This window comes from Natrix helvetica (genome assembly GCF_964273705.1).
Source record: "Natrix helvetica genome assembly, chromosome: 3".
Taxonomy (NCBI): domain Eukaryota; kingdom Metazoa; phylum Chordata; class Lepidosauria; order Squamata; family Natricidae; genus Natrix; species Natrix helvetica.
This window is the reverse complement of record NC_138549.1, coordinates 173679986-173705137: the sequence shown is the minus strand read 5'-3', so window position 1 is coordinate 173705137 and position 25152 is coordinate 173679986. Positions and strand designations below refer to the sequence as shown.

General features: G+C 46.4%; 1 protein-coding gene across 2 annotated transcripts in view; it reads right to left on the bottom strand.

Moving 5' to 3' along the window:
* STMN3 (stathmin 3) overlaps positions 1–25152 on the bottom strand; it is a 40073-nt gene that overhangs the window by 11095 nt on the left and 3826 nt on the right. The window contains exons 2-3 of one of the 2 annotated variants that reach the window (XM_081945976.1): positions 24384–24488; positions 3443–3538 (exon numbers count right to left, since the gene is read on the bottom strand). In XM_081945976.1, the coding sequence (XP_081802102.1) occupies positions 3443–3538; positions 24384–24488 (201 nt within the window). The remainder of the gene's footprint in view (positions 1–3442; positions 3539–24383; positions 24489–25152) is intronic. The other variant, XM_081945977.1, reaches the window with a different exon arrangement.

The following is a 25152-nucleotide window of genomic DNA, read 5'->3' as shown; positions in this document are numbered from 1 at the left end:
TAAAACTTTTCTCATGTTATTTACATACTGTATAGCTCAGCTTTTTTTCTCTCCATATTGCCAGTTTTGCATAGTGGTGAAGTTGCTGGCCTAGAAACCGGGAGAGGGTGAGTTCTAGTCTCGCCTTAAGCATCACAAGCCGGCTGGGTGACTTTGGATCAATCGACAGGAGATGGTGAGTTCTAGTCCTGTCTTAGGCATAAAAGCCGGCTGTGTGACTTTGGGGCAATTACTAGGAGTTTGTGAGTTCTAGTCCTGTCATAGGCATGAAAGCTATCTGGGTGACTTTAGGCTGGTCACCGGGAACTGGTGAGTTGTAGTCCTGCCTTAGGCACAAAAACCAGCTGGGTGACTGGGCCAGTTACCAGGAATTTATGAATTCTAGTTCTATTATAGGCATGAAAACCGTCTGGGTGCCTTTGAGCCAATCATTCTCTCTCAGTATAACCCAGCGGTTCTCAAATAGTGGGGCGCGCCCCCCTGGGGGGGCGCGAGGCTCCGTAAAGGGGGGCGCGAAGGCTCCCTTTCCATCTGGGTGCAACGGCGGCGGCGAAGGCGGCAACGGCGGCGGCAAAGGCGGCAAAGGCGAAGGCGAATGCGACCAGCCTGTCCGACCACCCCCCGCTGGCTCCTGGCTGAGGGAGGAGCTGCCGCTCCGCCTTCTCCGAACGCGATCCACGCCCTGCAACTGGCCGCGAGGGGAAGCGGAAGCAAAAGCTTTTGCTATCAAGTCTTTTGGAAGTTCCTTGTATCTGGTGGGTGTTATTGCTAAGTTTATTTATTGAAGCCTTCTAGTGGGATTCCGTGTCTGTGAGAATGTCTCCCTGTTGAGTTTCCTTTCAAATTTAAGTGTAATATTTTTTACTATTGCTATTATTTGTCTCCTGACTCTTGGAGTGTGTGGCAGAATGAATGTAAGTCAGTCACTCTTGTTGTGGTGTGTACCTTATAGAGACTGAAAAACATCTGTATGTTTCTGTGCTGTGTCGTAAAAGGAGGTGTGGAGACATATCCATGTGACTCTTTGGTTCCAGAAAGATGCAATCTCCTCCAATGGATCTTTTGACCAAGTGCCTGGTTTACTACTCAGGCCTATCTCTGCAGTTTAAAATATTTTTCTCCTTTTGTTTTTTTACTCTGTCGTGTCTATTTAGGTCCTAAATTTTAGGATAAATAAAGAGACACGACAAGTTAAAAAAAAAAGTTCATAACATGTCCTATTTATAGGAAACATTTGGACTGTAATAAAGTTAATAAAGCTATTCTTTGTTGTAAATTGATCCACATTTCTTTCTTTTTTTATTCTCTTATACGTTAATAAGGATACAGTGTTATGCAGAGTGTTTATAGGTGTTTATAGACAAATGACACTATTTACAGTCGCGGGGGGGGGGGGGGGGCGAAATGTTTTCTTCTTCCTAGGGGGGGCATGACAGAAAATAATTGAGAAGTACTGGTATAACCGACCTGTCAGAATTGTTCTTGTAGGGAAAGCAGGAGGAAGGAGGAGTATTAGATATGTTCACTGCTTTGGGTTATTTAGAAAAAATAAAGGTGGAATAAAAATCAAATGAATTAATCTTCTTCTATCTTCTTCTTCTGTCCATCCATCTATATATTTTGTATGTATGTATGTATGTATGTTCCAGCAGAACTCTGGAGCGCCTCCAGCGATTTCAACCAAACTTGGTACACAGATGACTTACTCTCTGGAAACAAATACTAGGGGAGGGTAAGACACCCCTGGTGTGTGTCTATGTGTCCGTTCCAGCATAACTCTGGAATGCTTGGGCCGTTAAGGAGAGCAAGTGCAGCATCCTAGAACGGCAATTGTTTATGATGTCATGGGAAGGGGAAGGGAGAGCCTGGGCCATTACGGAGAGTGAGTCCGGCATCCTAGAGTGACAATTGTTTGTGTTGTCAGTTCCTTATCAGCTTCCTCTGGAAAGCCAGCTGTGACGTTCACCCTCCAGTGGACCAATGAGGAAGCGCCTGATGGATCTGGGTCAAAGTGCCAGGATCGGGAAAGAGGAGCGCATGGGAGGGGGAAGGGAGAAGGCAGGGATAATGGGCATGGGAGTAAGGGGAAGAAAGACCCCTCTCCATGGCTCCTGGTCAGATAAACGCTTTGACGTCTATTAATACCCAGGCAATGCCAGGTTATCAGCTAGTAATAAATAAATGGGAACCTAAGCAAACCAATGCAAGACTTTCTTCAAGCGGGCCAGAAAAAACAGTCTTGGCCTTTTGCTACTTCCATCGACTAAACTGCAGAATGGAAGAGTCTTGAGGGAACCCGAGAACCTAATCAGAATAGACTCTCTAACAGACAGTGGAGCCAGCTTGTCTGTGCTTTCGTGTTGGTTTCGTTCATGTGAGCACAAGGCAGTATTTGTGGTTTCTCTGCTTGATGGAGGGATCCTTCACATGCTCAAAGCATGTTGCGACAGGACAATTCATTCATTCATCAGTGATAACTCAGTTAGGCCCAGTCTGGACTGCAGACAAGATGCAGCTGTCAGTGCCCCACTTGAAATTGCAAACATTTATATCCGTCTTCTGCAGTTGGTCCTCCCTGCGTTTGTTCCCTCCTTGACTTAGCAAGGGGGTGTACTTAGCCTAGGCTTCCCCAGCAGCACAAAGCCTAGTCCTTATCCCAATAAACCCCTTTTATTTAATTGACAGTCAGTTCTACTCCAGCAAAGTCTTGGCCCACAGTCTTTCAAGATAGTTCACAATTACCGACCTTGATCGGGCTTGGAGAGTGGCCAGGCTGATATCTTTCAGACGCCACAATACTTGGCAAGAACGCAGGAATGAACGAATGGTCCCTGCAAACTCCAAAAGCCCTTTTGATTAATCAACTGCGAATTCTGCTCATTCACATCCAGCAAAGTCTTTCGAGGGAGGATTTACAGTCACAGACCTTCTCTGGCTTGGAGAGCTGCCAGGCCGATCTCTGCAGAACTTGGCCAGGAGTCTCGGAGAGTCATGAACCAATTAAGCGAACTAATGGTCTCCTGCAAACTCCACTCCCCTTTCGCTCCTCTTTTATACCCTATGGGAAGGCCCATTCACCGTCCACCTGTGCCTTTATTCCCAAGTTGACTCTTGTTCTTTAGCTGTTCCCTTCGTCTGGCAACTCTGCACATGCACACACTGGGAACAGGCTTCAGCTGTTCTTCTGCCTCACTGATGTTTGCCTCTGAAGGCAACTGATAACTGGCATACGGCCCTGGCCCCCTCTCTGCCTCCGACACAGAGCCCTCCTCAGAGCCTTTCCCAGACTCTAGGACTGGCCCAGGTTCCTCCCCAACTTCCTCACTGTCTGAATTTGCTATCAGACCCACTGGCAGGCCACAATATGGGAATTGTAGTGCCAAGACCTGTAGAAAGGACTAGTTTGAGGTTTTGTAGGTTGTAATGCATGTGGACCACTTACCTCCATACTGGTAGATGGTATTTGGATGTGGCTGGGTGTGGAAACAGGAACAGATCAGCGAAAGCAGAGACAGCTCCTTCATTTTCTCTTTGTAAGCTGGAAAAAGCAGAATAAAAATGAAAGTTGGGCATGGTTTAATGCAGTTTACCATAACCTAATGCTCTCCATGGATGGCTGATCCTATAAAGGCCATCCAGTGTGACCAAAGTTTGCTTGTCCTACTTCATTGGGCAGATAAACATATGTTGATGCTGCAGGATATGGGATGGTCGAGGGGGAATTTTAGGACTGAGGATGTGGAATAACCCCTCGGATTGACTTTGAAACATTTATTGGTTTATTTATGCAATTGATAGGACCGCCAAGTCACAAATTGTGACTCTGGGTAGCTAAAACAGGATTAAGAAACAGAGATAAACAATAAACATAAAACCTCAACCATGCAATACGTAACAGTGCAAACAGAGGCCCCCAAAACCAGATATTCAGAATTCTTCAGAAAGGCTCATCCAGCATCCTAACTCACTGCCTGGGGGTGGGAAAAAACCCCTAGTTTTTGAAACTGTCCAAAGATTTGGGTAGGCATGGTTAACACAGAGACCACCTGGGTCCCATGCATTTGACTGAAATGGTGTAGGGTTTCCTGCCTAAGCAGGAGGTTGGACTAGAAAACCTCCTAGGTCCCTTCTAACTCTGCTATTCAATACAATAGCAGAGTTGGAAGGGACCTTGGAGGTCTTCTAGTCCAACCCCCTGCCTAGGCAGGAAACCCTATACTGTTTCAGGCAAATGGCTATCCAACATCTTCTTAAAGACTTCCAGTGTTGGGGCATTCACAACTTCTGGAGGCAACTTCTGTTCCACTGATTAATTGTTCTCACTGTCAGGAAGTTTCTCCTCAGTTCTAAGTTGCTTCTCTCCTCCTCTCTCAATTCTATTCCATTTCATTCCATTTTTCTATTCTATTCCATTCCACTCCATTCCATTCCATATTTTCTATTTCATTCCATTCCATTTTTTCTATTCTATTCTATTCCATTCCATTCCATATTTTCCATTCCATTCCACTCCATTCTATTCCATTCCATGTTTTCTATTCTATTCCATTCCATTTTTTTCTTTTCTTTTTTCTATTCTATTCTATTCTATTCTATTCTATTCTATTCTATTCCATTCCTAGTCCTAGTCCTAGTTCTCTTCTGTTCTGTTCTTTTCTACAATACAATACAATAGCAGAGTTGGAAGGGACCTTGGAGGTCTTCTAGTCCAACCCCCTGCCTAGGCAGGAAACCCTACACCAGTGATGGCTAACCTTTTTGCCATCACGTGCGAAAAGCGGGCAGAGCGTGAGTGGATTGTACACCTGTGTGCCCTCCCCCTGTGCATGCGCACATGACTCCCCACACATGTACGTGCAACTCCCTGCCCCCCCTTGCTTTTGGTGCGCGATGGCACGGTGGACCCTTTTTTTGCCCTCCTCAGGCTCCAAAGGCTTTCTAGGAGCTGGGGAGGGCGAAAATGGCCCTCTGGAGGCCGGAAATGGCCCATTCCCAAACTTCCGGGTTGCCCGCAGGGTCGTTTTTTCCCCATTGGAGCCTTCAGGGAAGCCTCCTGAGGGAGAAAAACGGCCCAATGTGCAAATCGGAAGTCCATTCCTGAACTTCCGGTTTGTGCTTTGGGTTGTTTTTCGCCCACCGGAAGCTTTAGAGACACCTCCGGAGGGTGAAAAATGGCCAAAAATAAATGCGCACTGGCCATCTGACAGGGCAACGCTTCACGTGCCCTAAGAAATGTCTCTGCGTGCCACCTGTGGCACCCTTGCCATAGGTTCGCCATCACGGCCCTATACTGTTTCAGACAAATGGCTATCCAACATCTTCTTAAAAACTTCCAGTGTTGGGGCATTCACAACTTCTGGAGGCAACTTCTGTTCCACTGATTAATTGTTCTACCTGTCAGGAAGTTTCTCCTCAGTTCTAAGTTGCTTCTTTCCTCCTCTCTCAATTCTATTCCATTCCATTCTACTTTTCTATTCTATTCCAATCCATTCCATTCCACATTTTCTATTCTATTCCATTCCATTTTTCTATTCTATTCCATTCCACATTTTCTATTCTATTCCATTCCATTTTTTCTATTCCATTCCACTCCACTCCATTCCATTTTTTCTATTCTATTCCATTCCTTATTCCTCCATTCCATCCCATTCCATTCTATAGGTCAGTGATGGTGAACTTTTAGGCATAGAGTGCCCAATTCGGAAGGTGTGTGTGTGTGTAGGTGTGTGTACGTGTGTGCGCGCGTGAGTGCCAGAGCGATGGAAAGCCGATTACCAGCTGGCTAATAAGCCATATTCATAAGCTATTTCAGTGTCTTTTAAATCAATGTCTATTTTTTGAGACTTAATGCAGGTAGTCCTTGACCTATAACCACAATTGAGCCCAACATTTCTGTTGCTAGGTGAGACAGTTATTAAATGAGTGACCTTTTTTGCCACATATGTTAAGTGAATGCCTTGGTAAGGCCACATTCGGAATACTGCAATCAGTTTTGGTGGCCACAATGTAAAAAAGATGTTGAGACTTTAGAAAAAGTGCAGAGAAGAGCAGCCAGGATGATAAGGGGACTGGAGGCTCAAACATACGAGGAAACAGAGGGATAGAATCAAGATCAGGTGAAGGGTTAATACCACTTTATAAGGCCTTGGCAAGGCCACACTTGGAATACGGCATCCAGTTCTGGTCGCCACGATGTAGAAAAGATGTGGAGACTCTAGAAAGAGTGCAGAGAAGAGCAACAAAGAGGATTAGGGGACTGGAGGCTAAAACATACGAAGAACGGTTGCAGGAACTGGGTATGTCTATTTTAATGAAAAGAAGGACTAGGGGAGACAAGATAGCAGTCTTCCAATATCTCAGGGGTTGCCACAAAGAAGAAGGAGTCAAGCTATTCTCCAAGGCACCTGAGGGCAGAACAAGAATCAATGGGTGGAAACTAATCAAGGAGAGAAGCAATTTAGGAGAAATTTCCTGACAGTGAGAAGAATTAATCAGTGGAACAGAAGTTGCCTCCAGAAGTTGTGAATGCCCCAACACTGGAAGTCTTTAAGAAGATGTTGGATAGCTATTTGTCTGAAACAGTATAGGGTTTCCTGCCTAAGCAGGGGGTTGGACTAGAAGACCTCCCAGGTCCCTTCCAACTCTGCTATTCAATTCTAATTAACCAGTGGAACAAGTTACGTCCTGATGTTGTGAATGCGCCAACACTGGAAGTTTTAAAGAAGAGATTGGATAACCATTTGTCTGCAATGGTATAGGGTCTCCTGCTTGAGGAAGGGATTGGACCCTTCCAACTCTAACGGTCTGTTAATAACTATAGCACTGGTATCAGAAAAAATATTATGACAGGCAGGGGTCTGCAATTACTCACACCTCAGTCCTCAAAACGCACCTGGAAAAATCCATACTCCTGGCAATGGCCTGAACTCTCCATGCATTTTAAAAGCGAGGACACAAATCTTAACGTCGGCTGGGACGGCAGCTCCAGGAGAGAATGCTCCATTCGCAAGAACCAAGAAAATGTTTCTCAGATCAGGGACGCATAAATTACGGAACTAATAGCCTGAATGCGTGACCGGCATAATTAGGGTTGGGTGATGTTATCGGCTGATCAAGTCGCGAAGATAAAACGGAGACAGAAATTGATGTCTCCGTGGTGGCCCTGAGCCAAAAGATTGGGGCTGCGGCATCTCAGCATAATTATCTTCTTTCTTGTCCGTTTGCCTCTGAAAAACTCACCGGGAAGGAACTTCATTAGTTAAGACGACAGTCCAGCTAGCACAGTGATGGCGAACCTATGGCACGCGTGCCACAGGTGGCATGCAGAGCCATTTGTCAGGGCACACGAAGCGCTGCCCTGTCAGCTGGGCAGCGGCATGCGCGCACTGGCCAACTGAGTTCACCCTTTTTTAAAGCCATTTTTCGCCCTTCCCAGGCTCCAGAGGCTTTATAGGAGCCTGGGGAGGGCAAAAAGAGCCTCCCCTGCCTCCCCTGAGGCTCTCCGGAGGCTCCATGAGCTTCCCTGAAGCCTCCGGAATGCAAAAATGAACCCTATGGGCAAACCGGAAGTTCGGGAACGGAATTCCGGTTTGCTCGGAGGTTCGTTTTGACTGTTCCGGAGGCTTCAGGGAAGCCTCTTGAAAGTCCTTGAAGCCTCTGGAGGGCATCCGGGGGGGCGGGGGAGGCTGTTTTCGCCCTCCCCAGGCTCCTATAAAGCCTCTGGAGTCTGGGGAGGGCAAAAAAAGCATGCAAAAAATGGGGGGGTCGCACCTGTAGTGTGTGCATGCACACTGGGGGGGTGCGCATTGCATTATGGGTGCGGCACGCCTGCACACGCCCCCCCTGCGCTCCCCCCACTTATGGCACGCGAGCCAAAAAAGTTTCGCCATCGCTGAGCTAGCATGTACAAGAAATGTTTTGTCTGACCCGATGCTTGCAAAGAGGAAACCTGGCCAGCATGCACGTGAAACCTACAGCCACCCACCCCTAGTGTTCAATCAATCAGAATAGAGCTGGAAGGGACCTTGGAGGTCTTCTAGTCCAACCCCCTGCTCAAGCAGGAGATCCTGTGTGGGGTGTAGCGCTTAGAGCCACGATGGCGAACCTATGGGCATGCGTGCCACAGGTGGCACACAGAGCCCTCTCTGCGGGCACTTAAGCCATCGCACACGGAGTGGGGGTCACACACACACATGCGCAAGGGGGCAGGCTACACGGGGTGGGGGTGGTGTCACACATGTATTGCCTTATGGGTGCGGGCGCAGGCGCATACACGCACTTTGAGCATGCAATGACAAAAAGGGTTAGCCATCACTGAGAGTATAGACCGGGTTAAAATATGCTTTTTGTCACAAGAGCTCACCGGGTAATTATAGACTGGTCGAGGAGTTTATGACTAACCGATTTCACAAAATTTGCTTCTCGGATAAAATTGGAAGAGGGGAAAGAGGAAACCTTGATGCTCTCTGAACTTGGTGGTTTTCTTGCAGAGGTTTCATAAAGCCAGGTAATGCCATCATGGGCCTTGATGCTGTTACCTAGCTTGGTCATAAAACATCTGAAAGAAAACCACCAAGGTCGGAGAGCACCAAGGATCCCTCATTTCAACCCTGAGCTACAAATCTTCTTCTTTTCTGAAAGAGGGAAATGTGACGAATGAGACCTTAAGACATTTAACCCATAAATAGAAATCGATATGTCATGTTACATTTGGCTTTGAATGTTTGGCTCAATTCTATTTTACAAAGGATTTCTAGCCGTGCGCTATTTTTTTTTTTCCTTTTTATTTCCAGGCCCGGCACTAACCAGAATTAGAAAAGAATTTGGAAAATCAAACATACAATACAATACAATAGCAGAGTTGGAAGGGACCTTGGAGGTCTTCTAGTCCAACCCCCTGCCTAGGCAGGAAATCCTATACCGTTCCAGACAAATGGCTATCCAGCATCTTCTTAAAGACTTCCAGTGTTGAGGCATTCACAACTTCTGGAGGCAACTTCTGTTCCACATTGTTCTAACTGTCAGGAAGTTTCTCCTCAGTTCTAAGTTGCTTCTCTCCTTGATTAGTTTCCACCCATTGCTTCTTGTTCTACCCTCAGGTGCCTTGGAGAATAGTTTGACTCCCTCTTCTTTGTGGCAGCCCCTGAGATATTGGAAGACTGCTATCCTGTCTCCCCTAGTCCTTCTTTTCATTAAACTAGACATTCCCAGTTCCTGCAACCGTTCTTCATATGTTTTAGCCTCCAGTCCCCTAATCCTCTTTGTTGCTCTTCTCTGCACTCTTTCTAGAGTCTCCACATGTTTCCTACATCGTGGTGACCAAAACAGGATGTAAATATTCCAAGTGTGGCCTTACACACTTTTCCATCTCCTGTGTGTGGGGTTTGGATCTCTACTAGATGTCATTTTAAGAAAGAAGATTCAACTCCAGGTCTAAACAATAAATAAAAACGCCTACATCTCAGATCTACCTATCCCAACCTCACATCTCTAATTTAACTAATCATTTCCTCTATAGACAATTGCGTATAATTAAAATGCAATTAAAAACATCATTTGAAGTCTGTATTTATTCTTGCAAATAATAGGGCTGCTTTCATACCAAATGAAAGCTCTTAAGGGTTTAGAATACAGGTCATCCTTGATTTGCAACCACAACTGAGCCCAAAATGTCTGTTAAGTGAGACAACTGTTAAGCAAGCTTTGCCCCCATTTTACGACCTGTCTTGCCAAAGTTGTTAAGTGAATCACTGCAGTACCTTAGTAACACAGTTTGTTAAGTGAATCTGGCTTCCCCGTGGACTTTGCTTCTTAGAAAGTCGCAAAAGGGATTACTTGACCCCGGGACACTGCGACCGTCATAACTACGCGTCAGTTGCCAAGCATCTGAATTTTGATCACATAACCACAGATGCTGCAACGGCGGTAAGTGTGAAAACCAGTCATAAGTCACTTACATCAGTTACATCGGTGCTGATGTAACTTCCAACTGTCACTAAATGAACTGTTGTAAGTCGGGGACCACCTGTAACCCAATTTTGGGATCTGCGCAGTACAATTAACCATAACCTTCAATTTGGTATGAATTCTAAATGGTGATCACGAAAGGAAGTTTAGAAACTTTGTTAGGTATAAAAGCTTATAATATTAAAAAAAAATTAGTTAAACTAAGACCAAAAAATAAAAATGAAATGATGATGGAGGTTTTTAAATAAATGATTGATAACGATAATAATGTAATATGTGTATTGACATAACCAAAGGGAAATTGGATATAAATTGTAAACAGTGATTAAGAAAGGAGGTCTAGAAACTTTGTTATTAAACATAATTAATTTTTTTAATTTAGAAAATGTCATAAAGATGTAATGTGGCTGGATGATATTGAAAATAGATAACGGAATGCCATCAGGCGGTTTTGCTTTAAATTTTGGAATGTATTTTATATAAAGGGATGTAAAAACAATCATACTCCTATGAAGATTGAGGTATGATGATAGTCATATATATAAATATATCATTTTCATTCATTCATCATTTATTGGATTTGTCAACCGCTCCCTCTCCCCGAGGGGACTCGGGGCGGTGTACAGACAGAATAAAATACATTATATACAACAATTACAAAACCCCATAAAACAAATTAAACACAAGTCTGTACAATAGTGCAAAAATTAATTAGTGATTAAAACCAAATTAAAATACCCCAAAATTTAAAATAACCGGCCAGGAGAGTCGAGGGATTAGATCATGATTGTGATTGGGCCAGGCCAGCTAATTGGAACAGGTGGGTCTTGAGTTTCTTACGGAAGGAGAAATATATTTGATTTAAAACATATCACTTGATATGAATTGTAGGTGGTGACTGTGGAAGGGATGCACGAAAGCTCATGGTAACCAATTGACACACGCTTTATAATTTGTAATGGAAGATATTTTTGTGGTGTTTGTTGTGTTTTGTCTGTTTGTGTTTATTCAAAAATAAAAAATATTTTTTAAAAAAACAATAACCTAACTAGGAGTTTAATATTGTTATGTAAACAAACTGACTCAGACAGTACGCTGTTCACCGAGCACTTAATTGTACACAAAGAGAAAATATACAAATAAAATTAAAAACAACAGCAAGAAGAATAACCTAACACACTGGACTGCACACCCTGAGTCACGCATACATGCAAACCCCACAACATACATATAGCTGCATCCAGTTTTGGTTACCACGATGTAGAAAAGTTGCAGGGACCCTGGAAAGAGTGCAGAGAAGAGCAACAAAGAGGATTAGGGGACTGGAGACTAAGACATATGAAGAACGGTTGCAGGAACTGGGTATGTTTAGCTTAAGAGAAAGAAGGACTAGGGGAGACACGATAGCAGTCTTCCAATATCTCAGCGGTTGCCCCAAAGAAGAGGGAGTCAAACTATTCTCCAAGGCACCTGAGGGCAGAACAAGAAGCAATGGGTGGAAACTAATCAGGGAGAGAAGCAACTTAGAACTGAGGACAAATTTCCTGACAGGTAGAACAATTAATCAGTGGAACAGAAGTTGCCTCCAGAAGTTGTGAATGCCCCAACACTGGAAGTCTTTAAGAAGATGTTGGATAGCCATTTGTCTGAAACGGTATAGGGTTTCCTGCCTAGGCAGGGGGTTGGACTAGAAGACCTCCAAGGTCCCTTCCAACTCTGCTATTGTATTGTATAAGAGTCTGGACTGCCATCTGTCAGGATTGGTATTTAGGGTCTCCTGCTTGGGCAGGGGGTTGGACTAGAAGACCTCCAAGGTCCCTTCCAACTCTGCTATTGTATTGTATAAGAGTCTGGACTGCCATCTGTCAGAAATGGTATTTAGGGTCTCCTGCTTGGGCAGGGGATTGGACTAGATGACCTACAAGGTCCCTTCCCACTCGGTTAATCTGTTAAGCCAAGTCAACATTAAGCACGCATGGCATATTATACGCCCACAACAACTCCAAGGTTTTCAACTGTCCTGGCTAAATGTTTGTGCTGCCACATGCCAAGGCGAAAAGCAGAGAAAAAATAATAAAGCAAAACTAGATTCACTCTCTCCCAGAGATCTTGCCGTGATGCATCTCGCAGAGCCTTTGGTGTTTCAGCCACGACCTCTTACAAGGGATGAAATGGTATGGAGCAGTGATGGCTAATTTTTTTGTCGAGGCGTGGCAAAAGCGAGGGGAGCCTGGGGGGGGGGAAGCATGCGCATGTGCCCACACCCATAATGCAAAGCCCTCCCCAAAGCGCATGCACGCACAACCTCCCCTTCCTGCGTCTGTGCAAGGGCCTCACTAAAGACTCCGGACTTCCGGGAAGTGCATTGGGCCCAGTTTTTTGCTCTCCAAAGGCTTCAGGAAAGCCTCATGAAGCCTCTGGAGGGAGAAAAACGGCCCAACAGGCAACCCAAAAGTTTGTTCCTGAACTTCCGTTGGGCCTCATTTTTCGCCCTCCCCAGGCTTCAGAGAAGCCTCCTGAAGCCTGGGAAAGGCGAAAAACGGCTGAAAATCAGGGCCAAAATCAGCTGGCCAGCGTCCGCATGTGCGATGGAGCTGATAGGGCAACACCTTGTGTGCCCTCAGAAATGGAGCCATGTGCCAGAGGTTCGCCATCACGGGTATAGAGGTTTCCTGCATGAGCAGGGTATTGGACTAGAGAACCTCTAAGGTTCCTCCCAAGTCTGTTATTCTCTTAAAGCCTGTTAATAACTGTAGCACTGGTATCAGAAAAAATATTATCACCTTCCAATTCTGTTATATCCTGCTAGCAGCTGGATACCAGTGCTTCGCGACAAAACTATATGATCGGGCTATGCAGGAGAATTCAGTTCACAATCGGTTGGCTCAGCGGAGGTCGGTGATTGAAACGCATAAGGGAATATCTCTCCCACCGCTTGAATCAGGAAGCAGATCCATAGATGGAAGGGTAGACATTTTGGTGAGGTACCGACATTTAGTACTGTAAAGAGCCTCAGACCGCTCCTGAGTGAAGGAGTGGAGTGTTTGCCAGTTTGAACTGAGGCAACGGAATGTGAGGCAACTGGCAGTTGGAACAGAGTTCTTTTCAGGTGGGGAGGGGGAGTAGAACTCCTTAGCATAGGAGCATGTTAATTACCGTATAAGAAATACTAATGATCTGATGGCCATTTTGAAAAATCGTTTCTTAGTGAGCGCCTAGAAGCCAAGAGGAACATATGTGCCAAATTTCAAGTTTGTAGGCTTTACTGTTCTGGAGATTTTGTGATGAGTGAGTGGTACTTGGCTTTTAAATATAGAGAGAGATTCTGACTCTAGTCTCGGGATCTGTTTTCCCATTCATATTTATCAATAATATCCCGAAACGTAAAGATCCCATTTCTTCCAGATCAGCAGCAGAAGACAAAGGGCCCAGCTGTTGGGAGAAAACTAATGAGGCGATGGGGTTGTGGATAACTCCTGGCATTGGGGACCCTGTCTCTCCATCTTGGCGCCAGCAATCAGGAGCAATTAGCTGCTTCCTGACAACCGGCATCCCAAAGAGGGGAGGATCAGTTCTCGTGGCAGGGTGTGTGTCAGAGAAAGCGGCTCGGGAGGATACCTGGAGACACCATTTCCCTGAACTTTCCTGGCCGTCCAGTGGGACTCTAACTGAGTGTTCTTCTTGCAGCCATCTTTCATCCCACAAAAAGTATTGTGGAGCTAGACAGCAAGAGGAAGGATCAGGTTGTCCTTTCCTTGGCCCATTCTCTCAAGAGATATCGGCCTCTCTCTCGGTCTTTACAGGTAGTCCCCGACTTACGACCACAACAGAACCCAAGGTTTCTGCTGCTGAGCGAGACACTTGCTAAGTAAGTTTTGCCCCATTATGAGCCATGGTGGTGCAGTGGTTAAGAGTGGAGTGCTGCAGACTAGTTCTGCTAACTCTTTCTCTCTTTTCTTTCTTTCTTTCTCTCTTTCTTTTTGCTTTCTTTTTTTCATTATAAGCTGCCCAGAGTCACTTTGGCTAGTGAGACAGGCAGCCTATATTTTTAATAAATAAATGCACACCTACATAAAAAGAAACCTTTGCTTTGGCTGAAACATCACTTCCTACAAGCAGATAATTCCTGGCTGTCGTGCTTTTTGTGAATCAGAAAACTGAAGCCCGGGGAGCTGTCCTTTCAGCACCACAGCTCCTGGATTCAGCCATCCTCCAGTAAAACAGCTCTGCAAAAGGGATATCGTGTGTGTGTGAGAGAGAGAGGGGGGAAGGGAGAGGGAGGGAGAGAGAAAGTGAGAGGAGAGGGAGAAAGAAAGAGGAGAGGGAGAGAGAAGGAGAGAGAGAGAGAAAGTGAAAGGAGAGGGAGAAAGAGAAAGAGGAGAGGGAGAGGGAGAGAGAGAGAGAAGGAGAGAGAGAGAGAAAGTGAAAGGAGAGGGAGAAAGAAAGAAAGAGGAGAGGGAGAGAGAGAGAGAGAGAAGGAGAGAGAGAGAGAAAGTGAAAGGAGAGGGAGAAAGAAAGAAAGAGGAGAGGGAGAGGGAGAGAGAAGGAGAGAGAGAAAGTGAGAGGAGAGAAAGAAAGAAAGAAAGGAGAGAGAGAGAGAAGGAGAGAGAGAGAGAGAGAAAGAAAGAAAGAGGAGGGGGGGGGAGAGAGAGAGAGAGTGTTCTTCATATATTTTAGCCTACAGTCCTCTAATGATCTTTGTTGCTCTTCTCTACACTCTTTCCAGAGTCTCAGAATCTTTTTTACATCGTGGCGGTAATCTATCTTGACCATCCTCAGAGTTCTCCCATCCAAAATTGCTCAGCTACCTACTTCTGCTGAGATCCCATTTCCAGCTCTGTATGTCGATCTCATCCACAGTAATGGTTCCATTTCTTGAAGATTGCCAAAGCTCCCATTTTATAAACAGAGGCGGCTGTGCCGGCACTCAATGGCGAATTTTCTCCTCCTCTCCTTTCACCCTGGAATGATCAGCCTTTCCTTAATTATGCTGCTGTTCAATAATCAGCTTGAAATAGAATAAGCTGAGGCAGACACATTCAAAGTCCAGGCTTCCCAAAAGCACAAAGCCGACTCCTCGTCCCAATAAAACCCCTTTTATTTCGTTCAAAGGGAATTCCTCTCCAGCAAAGTCCTAGTCAACAGTTTTTCGAGAGATTTCACAACTACAGACCTTTATCAGGCTTGGAGAGCTGCCAGGTCGATATCTTCTAAACACCATGCTGTATCAGCAATTCCTTGGCAAGAAGCCAGGAACAGATCTTAATGAATTGCACTCATGTTCTCCTGCAAACTCAACTCCCCTTTCGCTCCTATTCCCTCTGGGAGGGGCCATTCACCATCCACCTGTGGCCTTTACTCCAGAGTCAGCTCTTGTTCCTTAGCTGTTCCCTTCTCCTGGCAGCTGTCCTGGAACAGGGTTCAGCTTTTCTTCTGCCTCACTGACGTCTGACTCTGAAGGCAGCTGATAACTGGCATACGGCTCTGGCCCCCTCTCTGCCTCCGACACAGAGCCCTCATCAGAGCCTTCCCCAGACTCCAGGACTGGCCCAGGTTCCTCCCCAACCCTCCTCACTGTCTGAATCTGCTGCCAGATCCACTGGCCTCTGGCAGGCCAAAATACAGACTTCCAAATTCCAGCCAGTGGGCTACAGATAGTCCTCGACTTATGGCCACACTTTGAGCCCGAAATTTCCATTGCTAAGTGACACACTTGTTAAGTGGTCCTTGGTGGCCCACGTAATGACCAGGGTGGCTTAATGGCCATAAACGCTGAGTCAATTACAGTTGTAAGTCAAGGACTACCTATAGAGCAGGCAAAACCCACTTTAAGTTGGCGGTCATACGGTCGGCCTAAAATGAAATACGAGTAACTTTAATGGCTCAAATAATTCAGGAAATATGACAAGATTTCGAAGTAAAATAAACAAATAAATAAATACAATTAAATTTAAAACGCCGGCAGGATTCTGAGCAAAGGCATCAAAATCCCCAAATATTTTGATTCTTTTAAGAGATGTGCATTTGATACCAATCGGGATCAAGGGTTGTCTCTCATGGCCAGCAGCCACGTTTAGACTGTGGGTTGTGTTCAGCGGTGAGTTTCACATTGTGTTACCACTGGTTTGCTGCATGCCTGCCAGATTCACATGTGCCTGCCCTCTTTGCTCACGCATGCGCATTCCGTGCATGCGCAGGGCATCAAAAACGTGCCTAAATAGGATGGCATAGAGCAGTGATGGTGAACCTTTTTCTTATGGCGTGCCAAAATTGTGTATGCATGAGCTATTGCATGCTCACAAATGCCCACACCAATTCAATCCTCCCCACCCACTTGCACATGGCTCATTGGGGCTGTTGGGGCCCAGATTGTTTGCAAACTTGCGTTGGCCCAACAAGGCAATTTTTCGCCCTCTACAGCCCCCGGAGGTTTTCCTGAAATCTGGGGAGGGTGTAAACGGCCTCCCCAGGCCCTCCAGAAGGCCAAAAATCAGCTGGCCAGCGGCTCCATATGCCACCTTTGGCACGCATGCCATAGGTTCGCCATCAGGGGCATAGAGCCAGTATGGGCGGCCCCACCCACGATTTCCGCTACCGGTTGGGGCGAACCAATCCAAACCGGCTGAATGCCACCCCTGGTTGTGTTATATTGTAGCCTTGCCACCTTAAGGGTTGGAGGACATTGTGAAGTCAACTGCGTAAAAGCTGGTGCTCCAGAGGGCTCCTTTCAGATCTATATACGTACAGATTTATAGATCGGAAAATCAATAATGCACATTGAGAGAGAGAGAGAGAGAGAGAGAGAGAGAGAGAGAGAGAGAGAGAGAGAGAGAGAGAGAGAGAGAGAGAAGGACCAGCAGAGGGAGGAAATGGGAATAAAAGGTAGCCCTTAATGAGGGGGAAACCGGATGGACAATACCAGCCCTCAAATGGGAAACATCCCAATTATTGCTTGAAGCAGCTGCTACCGCCGGTCGATGGTTCATTTTTGGTTCAGATTGATAGATGCATCAAACCATTCTGACCTTGCTATCAATTTTCCTTGTAAATCCTAGGACTTCGCTTTCTCACTAAATCTGGTTCACGTGGGACCAGCAGCTCAGTGGCTGGACCAAACCAAGGCCGAAGGGCGTGATGGAATGGCTAAATACAAACAAAAGGCACAGGTACAGTACAGGTGGTACCTTGCTCAATAGAAGTAACTGTGAAAGGGATCTTGGAGTCCTGGTGGACGACCATTTAAATAGGAGCCAGCCGTGTGCAGCAGCTGCCAAAACAGCCAACACAGTTCTAGGCTGCATCAACAAAGGGAGAGAATCAAGATCACGTGAAGTGTTAATACCACTTTATAATGCCTTGGTAAGGCCACACTTGGAATACTGCATTCAGTTCTGGTCGCCACGATGTAGAAAAGATGTGGAGACTCTTGAAAGAGTGCAGAGAAGAGCAACAAAGAGGATTAGGGACTGGAGGCTGAAACATATGAAGAACGGTTGCAGGAACTGGGAATGTCTAGTTTAATGAAAAGAAGGACTAGGGGAGACATGATAGCAGTCTTCCGATATCTCAGGGGTTGCCACAAAGAAGAGGGAGTCAAGCTATTCTCCGAGGGTACAACAAGAAGCAATGGGTGGAAACTAATCGAGGAGAGAAGCAACTTAGAACTGAAGAGGAATTTCCTGACAGTTAGAACAATTAATCAGTGGAACAGAAGTTGCCTCCAGAAGTTGTGAATGCCCCAACACTGGACATTTTAAAGAAGAGATTGGAGAACCATTTGTCTGAAGTGGTGTAGGGTTTCCTGCCTGAGCAGGGGGTTGGACTAGAAGACCTCCAAGGTCCCTTCCAACTCTGTTGATCTATTCTATTCTAAAACCCAGGAAATTCTCAACTCAGGACCTCAATCGAACCCCAACATTTCCATTCCTAAGCGAGACAGTTGTTAAGCGAGTTCTGCCCCATTTTATGACCTCCTTGCCACGGTTGTTCACCGAATCACTGCACCTGTTCAGTTAGTAACACTCTTGTTCAGTGAATCTGACTTCCCCTTTGACTGGCTTGTCAGAAGGTCGCAAATGGGGATCGCATACCACCGTCATAAATAGGAACTGGTTGCCAAGCCTTCGAATCTGGATCACGTGATCGCAGGACTTACGCCGAGAGTCGCAAGTTTGAAAAACACTCGTAAGTCACTTTTTTTCCAGTGCCGTCATTAACTTCGAACGGGTCGCTAAACGAACTGTTTGGAAGTCAAGGCCCATCCATGGGTGTGTCATCAACCACTCTACTTCCTTCTTTACTGTGGGATCCTTTCATTACCAAACTGCTTTGCAATCGTGTTTTTCTAACGTGATGCTCCTTCTACCTGTGCAGCATTCCTGCAACCCTGCATCCATCAACTGCTGCAGTCTCAAACTGCTGACTCTGCATGCAGGTTGACCCAGATTTGATATTGCCAACCCAGGAATGGAGAAGCAAACTCTGAAAGTTTCTGCAAGATCCTGTACTTTTCGGAGCCAAAGGCGCCGCTACTTTCATCTCTTATTGATAGGGTGCCTCTGGAACGCACCGGAGCCTTTTCCCCACGGACCCACTTTTCATTTGAGAGAGAACGGCATTAGCAAGAGCAAGAGCTCTTAGACCCATCTACCGTTTCACAGTGCTTTTACAGCCCTCTCTAAGCAGTTTACAGAGTCAGCATATTGCCCCCCAACAATCTGGGTCCTCATTTTACCGACCTTGGAAGGATGGAAGGCTGAGTCAACCTTGAGCTGGTAAGGATCGAACTGCTGGCAGTGGGAAGAGTTAGCCTGCAATACTGCATTCAGATAGATAGATTAGATATTTTATTTATTTATTTATTTATTTATTTATTTATTTATTTATTTATTTATTTATTTATTTATTTATTATTTATTTATTAGATTTATAGACCGCCCCCTCTCCCCGAAGGGACTAGATAGACTAGATAGACTAGATAGATTAGATAGATTAGATAGATTAGATAGACTAGATAGATTAGATAGACTAGATAGATTAGATAGATTAGATAGATTAGATAGATTAGATAGACTAGATAGATTAGATAGATTAGATAGATTAGATAGATTAGATAGATTAGATAGACTAGATAGATTAGATAGATTAGATAGACTAGATAGACTAGATAGATTAGATAGATTAGATAGATTAGATAGACTAGATAGATTAGATAGATTAGATAGATTAGATAGATTAGATCAGTGATGGCAAACCTATGGCACGCGTGCCACAGATGGCACGCGGAGCCATTTGTCAGAGCACGCAAGGCGCTGCCCTGTCAGCTGGCAAGCGCGCATGTGCGCGCTGGCCAGCTGAGTTCACCCTTTTTAAAGCTATTTTTCACCCTCCCCAGGCTCCAGAGGCTTTATAGGAGCCTGGGGAGGGCAAAAAGAGCCTCCCCCACCCCCCTGGAGGCCCTACGGAGGCTTCATGAGCTTCCCTGAAGCCTCCAGAGCGCAAAAAACCAGCCCTACGGGCAAACTGGAAGTTCAAGAATGGACTTCTGGTTTTCTCGGAGGGTCATTTTGACTGCTCCTGAAGCCTCCTGAAGGTCCCTGAAGCCTCCGGAGGGCTTCCGGGGGGGCGGAGGAGGCTGTTTTTGCCCTCCCCAGGCTCCTATAAAGCCTCTGGAGCCTGGGGAGGGTGAAAAAAGCATGCAAAAAAATGGGGGCTCGCGCCTGTAGTGTGCGCATGAACACTGGGTGTGTGTGTGTCACGCATTGCATTATGGGTGCGGCACACCCGCACATGACCCCCCTGCGCTCCTCCCACTTATGGCTCGCGAGCCAAAAAAGGTTCGCCATCGCTGGATTAGATAGATTAGATAGATAGTTGGATAGATTAGATTAGATTAGATTGATAGATAGAAAGAAAGAAAGATAGATTAGGTAGATTAGAATAGATAGATAGATAGATAGATAGATGATAGATAGATAGATAGATAGATAGATAGATAGATAGATAGATAGATAGATAGATAGATAGATTAGTTAGATAACAATAGCAATAGCTCACAGCCCTCTCTAAGCAGGTTACAGAGTCAGCAAATGGCCCCCAACAATCTGGGTCCTCACTTTACTGACATCGGAAGGACGAAAGGCTGAGTCAACTTTGAGCTGGTTAGGATCAAGCTGCTGGCAGTGGGCAGAGTTAGTCTGCCACACTGCATTCAGATACATGGATGGATGGATGGACGGACGGACGGACAGATGATAGATAGCAATAGCTCTTAGACATACCGTATATACCGCTTCACAGGGCTTCACAGCCCTCTCCAAGCAGTTTACGGAGCCAGCAAAGGGCTTCCAACCGTCTGGGTCCTCATTTGACCCACCTCGGAAGGTTGGAAGGCTGTGTCAACCTTGAGCCGGTTAGAATCGAACTGCTGGCAGTTGATGACGGTGGAGTCCTTGGTACTCTCTGAATTTAGCTTTTGGTTTGTGGATGTTTCATTACCCAACTAGGTAATATCAGTGCTAGAAGGGTTTCCGAGGAGGAGGAGAACAGCACTTATCAATAGCGCTTAGACTTATATACCACTTCAGGGTGCTTTTACAGCCCTCCCTAAGTGGTTTACAGGGTCAGCCTCTTTCCCCCAACAATCTGGGTCCTCATTTTACCCACCTCGGAAGAAGGGAAGGCTGAGTCGACCTTGATATTCATGCCCGTTAAAAAGAAATCCACGGGCAATCACAAGATGCATATATGTCCTGCAATGCTGAAGATTGGTAACAGCAGGAAATTCACTACAGAATATTTGCGTCCATTGGTTTAATAATTGCAGCACAATTCCCAAAAAGCATTCCCTGCCAAAGAGCCTCTTTTTAAAACAAATCCATCCATGGGGCAGAATTGGAAAGTCTGTGCAGGCTAAAGATTTGAACGCGTTGCCTATTAGTTTGAGTCAAAACACACTGTGTTTCAGGCTGATAGAGCAACTTAAAGGGCAGTATAGCTAAGAGAATGAGAAAAGAGAGAGAGAAAGGAAGGGAGGGAGGGGGGAGACTGAAGGAAGAAGAGAGAGAAAGGAAGGAAAGGGAGACAGGAAGGAAGAAAGGAAAGAGAGGCAGGGAGGGAGGGGAAGGGAGGAGGGAGGGAGGAGAAGGGAGGGTGGAAAGAAAGAGGGGAAGGAAGTAGAGGGTGGAAGGAAAGAAGATGGAAGGAAGGAAGTAGAGGAAGGAAGGAAAGGGAGAGAGGGAGGAAGGAAGGAAGAGGAGGAAGGTCAGTGCGAGGGAAGGAAATAGAGGAAGGAAGGAAAGGGAGAGAGGGAAGAAGCACAGAAGAGAAGGAAGGTGAGGGAGGAAGAGGAAGAAAGGAAAGAGAGGGAAGAAGGAAGGAAAGAAGGAAGGAAAGGGAGACAGGAAGGGAGAAGCAAGGAGGGAAGGAGAGGGGAGGGGGGAAGGAAAGGGGAAGGAAGTAGAGGGTGGAAGGAAGGAAGATGGAAGGGAGGAAAGGGAGAGAGGAAGGAAGGAAGAGAAGGAAGGGGAGGGAGGGAAGGAAATAGAGGAAGGAAGGAAAGGGAGAGAGGGAAGAAGGAAGGAAGGTGAGGGAGGGAAGGAAGGAAATACAGAAAGGAAGATAAGGGAGAGAGGGAAGAAGGAAGGAAGGAAGGAAGGAAGGAAGGAAGGAAGGAAGGAAGGAAAGGGAGACAGGAAGGGAGGGGAAGGAATGAGGGAGGGAGGAGAGGGGAGGGTGCAAGGAAAGAGGGGAAGGAAGTAGAGGGGGGAAGGAAGAAAGATGGAAGGGAGGAAAGGGAGAGAGGGAGGAAGGAAGGAAAAGAAGGGAGAGAGGGAAGAAGGAAGGAAGGAAGGGTGCTTTAACCTCCTGCAGGGTAGGTAGGGCTGAAGATGTCTGACCCTTCATAATCCATCAGAGAGGAGGAGGAGGAGGAGGAAGAGGAGGAATTAAAACCCTTGAAGGATCCGAAGTGATGTGCCACCATGACTATGGAATACAGATAGTCCTCGACTTACAGCTGTTCATTTAGTGAACATTCAGAGTTACGAAGGTACTGAACACAAGTGCCTTAGGATTCTTTTTCACGCTTACAACCCTTGCAGCAATCCCCAGGGTCACCGGATCAAAACTCAGATACTCAGCAACTGACTCACATCGCTGACGGTTGCAGCGCCCTGGGGCCAGGCGATCCCCTTTTGCGACCTTCTGCGGAAAGAAAGTTCAATGGGGGAAGCCAGATTCACTTAACAACCGGGTCACTAATTGAACAACTGCAAATTAACGAATGGGGTGAGAGCAATCATAAAATGAGGCAAAACCCGCAGAACACATCTCTCATAAATTTTGGGCTCAACTGTAGTCGGGAAGTTGAGGACTCCCTCTCTTAAACTCTGGGAAGTGAAAACGAATCCATCCGTTTATTTACGTTGATCCCTCCTTTATCACTTTATGAAGTAACTCAGCATGGCGAGATTCCTCGCTCTCCTTCCACCTTCTATTTGCCCCACGAGGGCCAACCCAGTGTGGAAGGTCAGGCTCAGAGAGAGTGGCTGGGCCAAAGTCCCCAATCCAGCTTTCACGCCTAAGGCGTAGGGCTGGGTTGCCCCCGGGATTACTGCCGTTCGGTGCGTGCAATTTATTTATTTATTTTGCTCCATGCTCTACGCGCATGCGCGTTTGCTCCCAAATAGGTCTGCGCGTGTGCAAAACATTTTAAAAAATAAATAAATTTGTGCAATTACAATGCTGTGCATGCGCAGAACCCGAAATCAAGATGGCGGCCACATAGGAAAACTGGTTCAGGGGCGTGGCAGGCCTAAGTCGCGGCAAGTTCCAGCCACCCAGGGTGCCAAACCACTACCGGTTCGGCTGAACCCAGGGGTGGGTTTCAGCCTGTTCTAACTGGTACGCTAGAACCCGTCCGTGAAATTCAGCGTACGTTTTAGAACCCGTTTGTCAGGTGGCACAGTGCCGGAACGCTGCCTCCTGGCTGCCCCCCCCTCGCTCGCTCCCCCCCACCCTACGCGATCTCCTTTCATTCTCCGTCTGCCTCATTCACTCGTTCAGGTAGCAGAGAACGGAAGGAGATAGGGTAGCCGAGGGCAAAGGAGCCTGCAGCCTCCTTCATTCAAACGGCTTTCTCGCACGCCTTCTTTCCTTCTCCGGAAGGCATGTGAGAAAGCCCCCCCATGCCCCCCATTGCCAGATGTGAATGAAGGAGGCTGCAGGCTCCTTTGCCCTCGGCTACGCTATCTCCTTTCATTCTCCATCTGCCTCATTCACTGGCCCCAGCCTGTGATAGCTTTCTCCTGCATTCCTCTCTGTCCTGCCTCCTCCGATGTCCCTGATTTCAGCCCTTAATCCTCCAGTTGTCTGTTTTGGGGAGTCTCCCCCCTCTCTTCCCCCCCCTTTCATTGGAGTCCCAAAAATGTTTGCCACGTGGGCATGGCTTGGGGGGGATGTCATGTGACTTAGCATGCATTAGTGACGACAAGTTGGCCATACCCGCCCGGTCACATGACAACCAAGCCACACCCACAAAATAGGACACACCCACAAAATGGGTTCTAAAAAAAATTTGAAACCCACCACTGGCTGAACCGGTCCGAACCGGTAGGAACCCACTTCTGCTAAGGCGGTGTAGGAGATAACCAGGCTGAACCAAGGGGGAGAAGAGTCAAATGTGTCATAAGTCATGAGTCTCTGCATGCCTACAAGAGATCTAAGGCCCAGCCTACCTTGAATGCCTTTCTTATCTCCTACAGTACGTCCCTTGCCCACCAGTGGGTCAGATTGCCGGAATCTCCTGATTTCCCCAGCGCTTGGCAGGCAGTACTGGAACTCACTGTCACCTAGTCACCTGTCACCCAGCTGGCTTTCATGCCTAAGGCGGATGGATGGATGGACAGACAGGATAGGTAGGTAGGTAGGTAGGTAGATGATAGATAGATAGATAGATAGATAGATAGATAGATAGATAGATAGATAGATAGATGAGATAGATAGATGAGATAGATAGATAGATGAGATAGATAGATGAGATAGATAGATGAGATAGATAGATGAGATAGATAGATAGATGAGATAGATAGATGAGATAGATAGATAGATAGATAGATAGATAGATAGATAGATAGATAGATAGATAGATAGATAGATAGATAGATAGATGCAGGCAGGCAGGCAGGCAGGCAGGCAGGCAGGCAGGCAGGCAGGCAGGCAGGCAGACAGACAGGATGGGTAGATAGATAGATAGACACAGACAGACAGACAGATAGACAGAATCGATTACCTGGGTGATAGAAGTTAAGTTTGGAAAACCCGAAGGCCTAGACTAGGGAGAGATCGCTGAAGAGAGCAGATCTATCCGTATGGCTGCTAAGAATCCCCACTGACCCGGCGGCTCATATTCAACCAACCTGCAGGGTCACACCGTCTCTCGGCCCTAAAGTCTTCCCATCCTGCCTTTTCTCCCCTTCTCTCTTCTAAGCCGCCGTAGCCAAACAGATGCAAGCTTTTGCGTTCTTGACATAAAGATAACGAGAAGGGAAGAGAAAAAAAAATGCAAGCCTTTGTTGGATTCACACAGGCGACCCGAAAACGAGATCCACGGTTAAACATTTAAAGAAGGCTTTCGTTTGCCAAATTCACTTGTGGCCCCGCCTTCTTTCTCTTAATCGCTCCAATTGAAAATATAGGGTATCTATCGCCGAATAAACAGAATTGCAGCCGTTATGATTTCGATCCACAGATCAGGAAAGAAAGGGAAAGGTTCCCCTCGCACATACATGCCAGTCATTCCCGACTCTAGGGGGCGGTGCTCATCTCCGTTTCAAAGCCGAAGAGCCAGCGCAGTCCAAAGACGTCTCCGTGGTCACGTGGCCGGCATGACTCAACGCCGAAGGTGCACGGAATGCTGTTACCTTCCCACCAACGGTGGTTCCTATTTTTCTACTTGCATTTTTACGTGCTTTCGAACTGCTAGGTTGGCAGAAGCTGGGACAAGCAACGGGAGCTCACTCCATTACGCAGCACTAGGGATTCGAACCGCCGAACTGCTGACCTTTCTGATCGACAAGCTCAGCGTCTTAGCCCCCAAGCCACTGCGTCCCACAGATCAAGAAAACCTACCCTTTTTGAGTGGGAGGGCGAAATCCCACATTTTCCCCCTTCCCACTCCACCTCTGC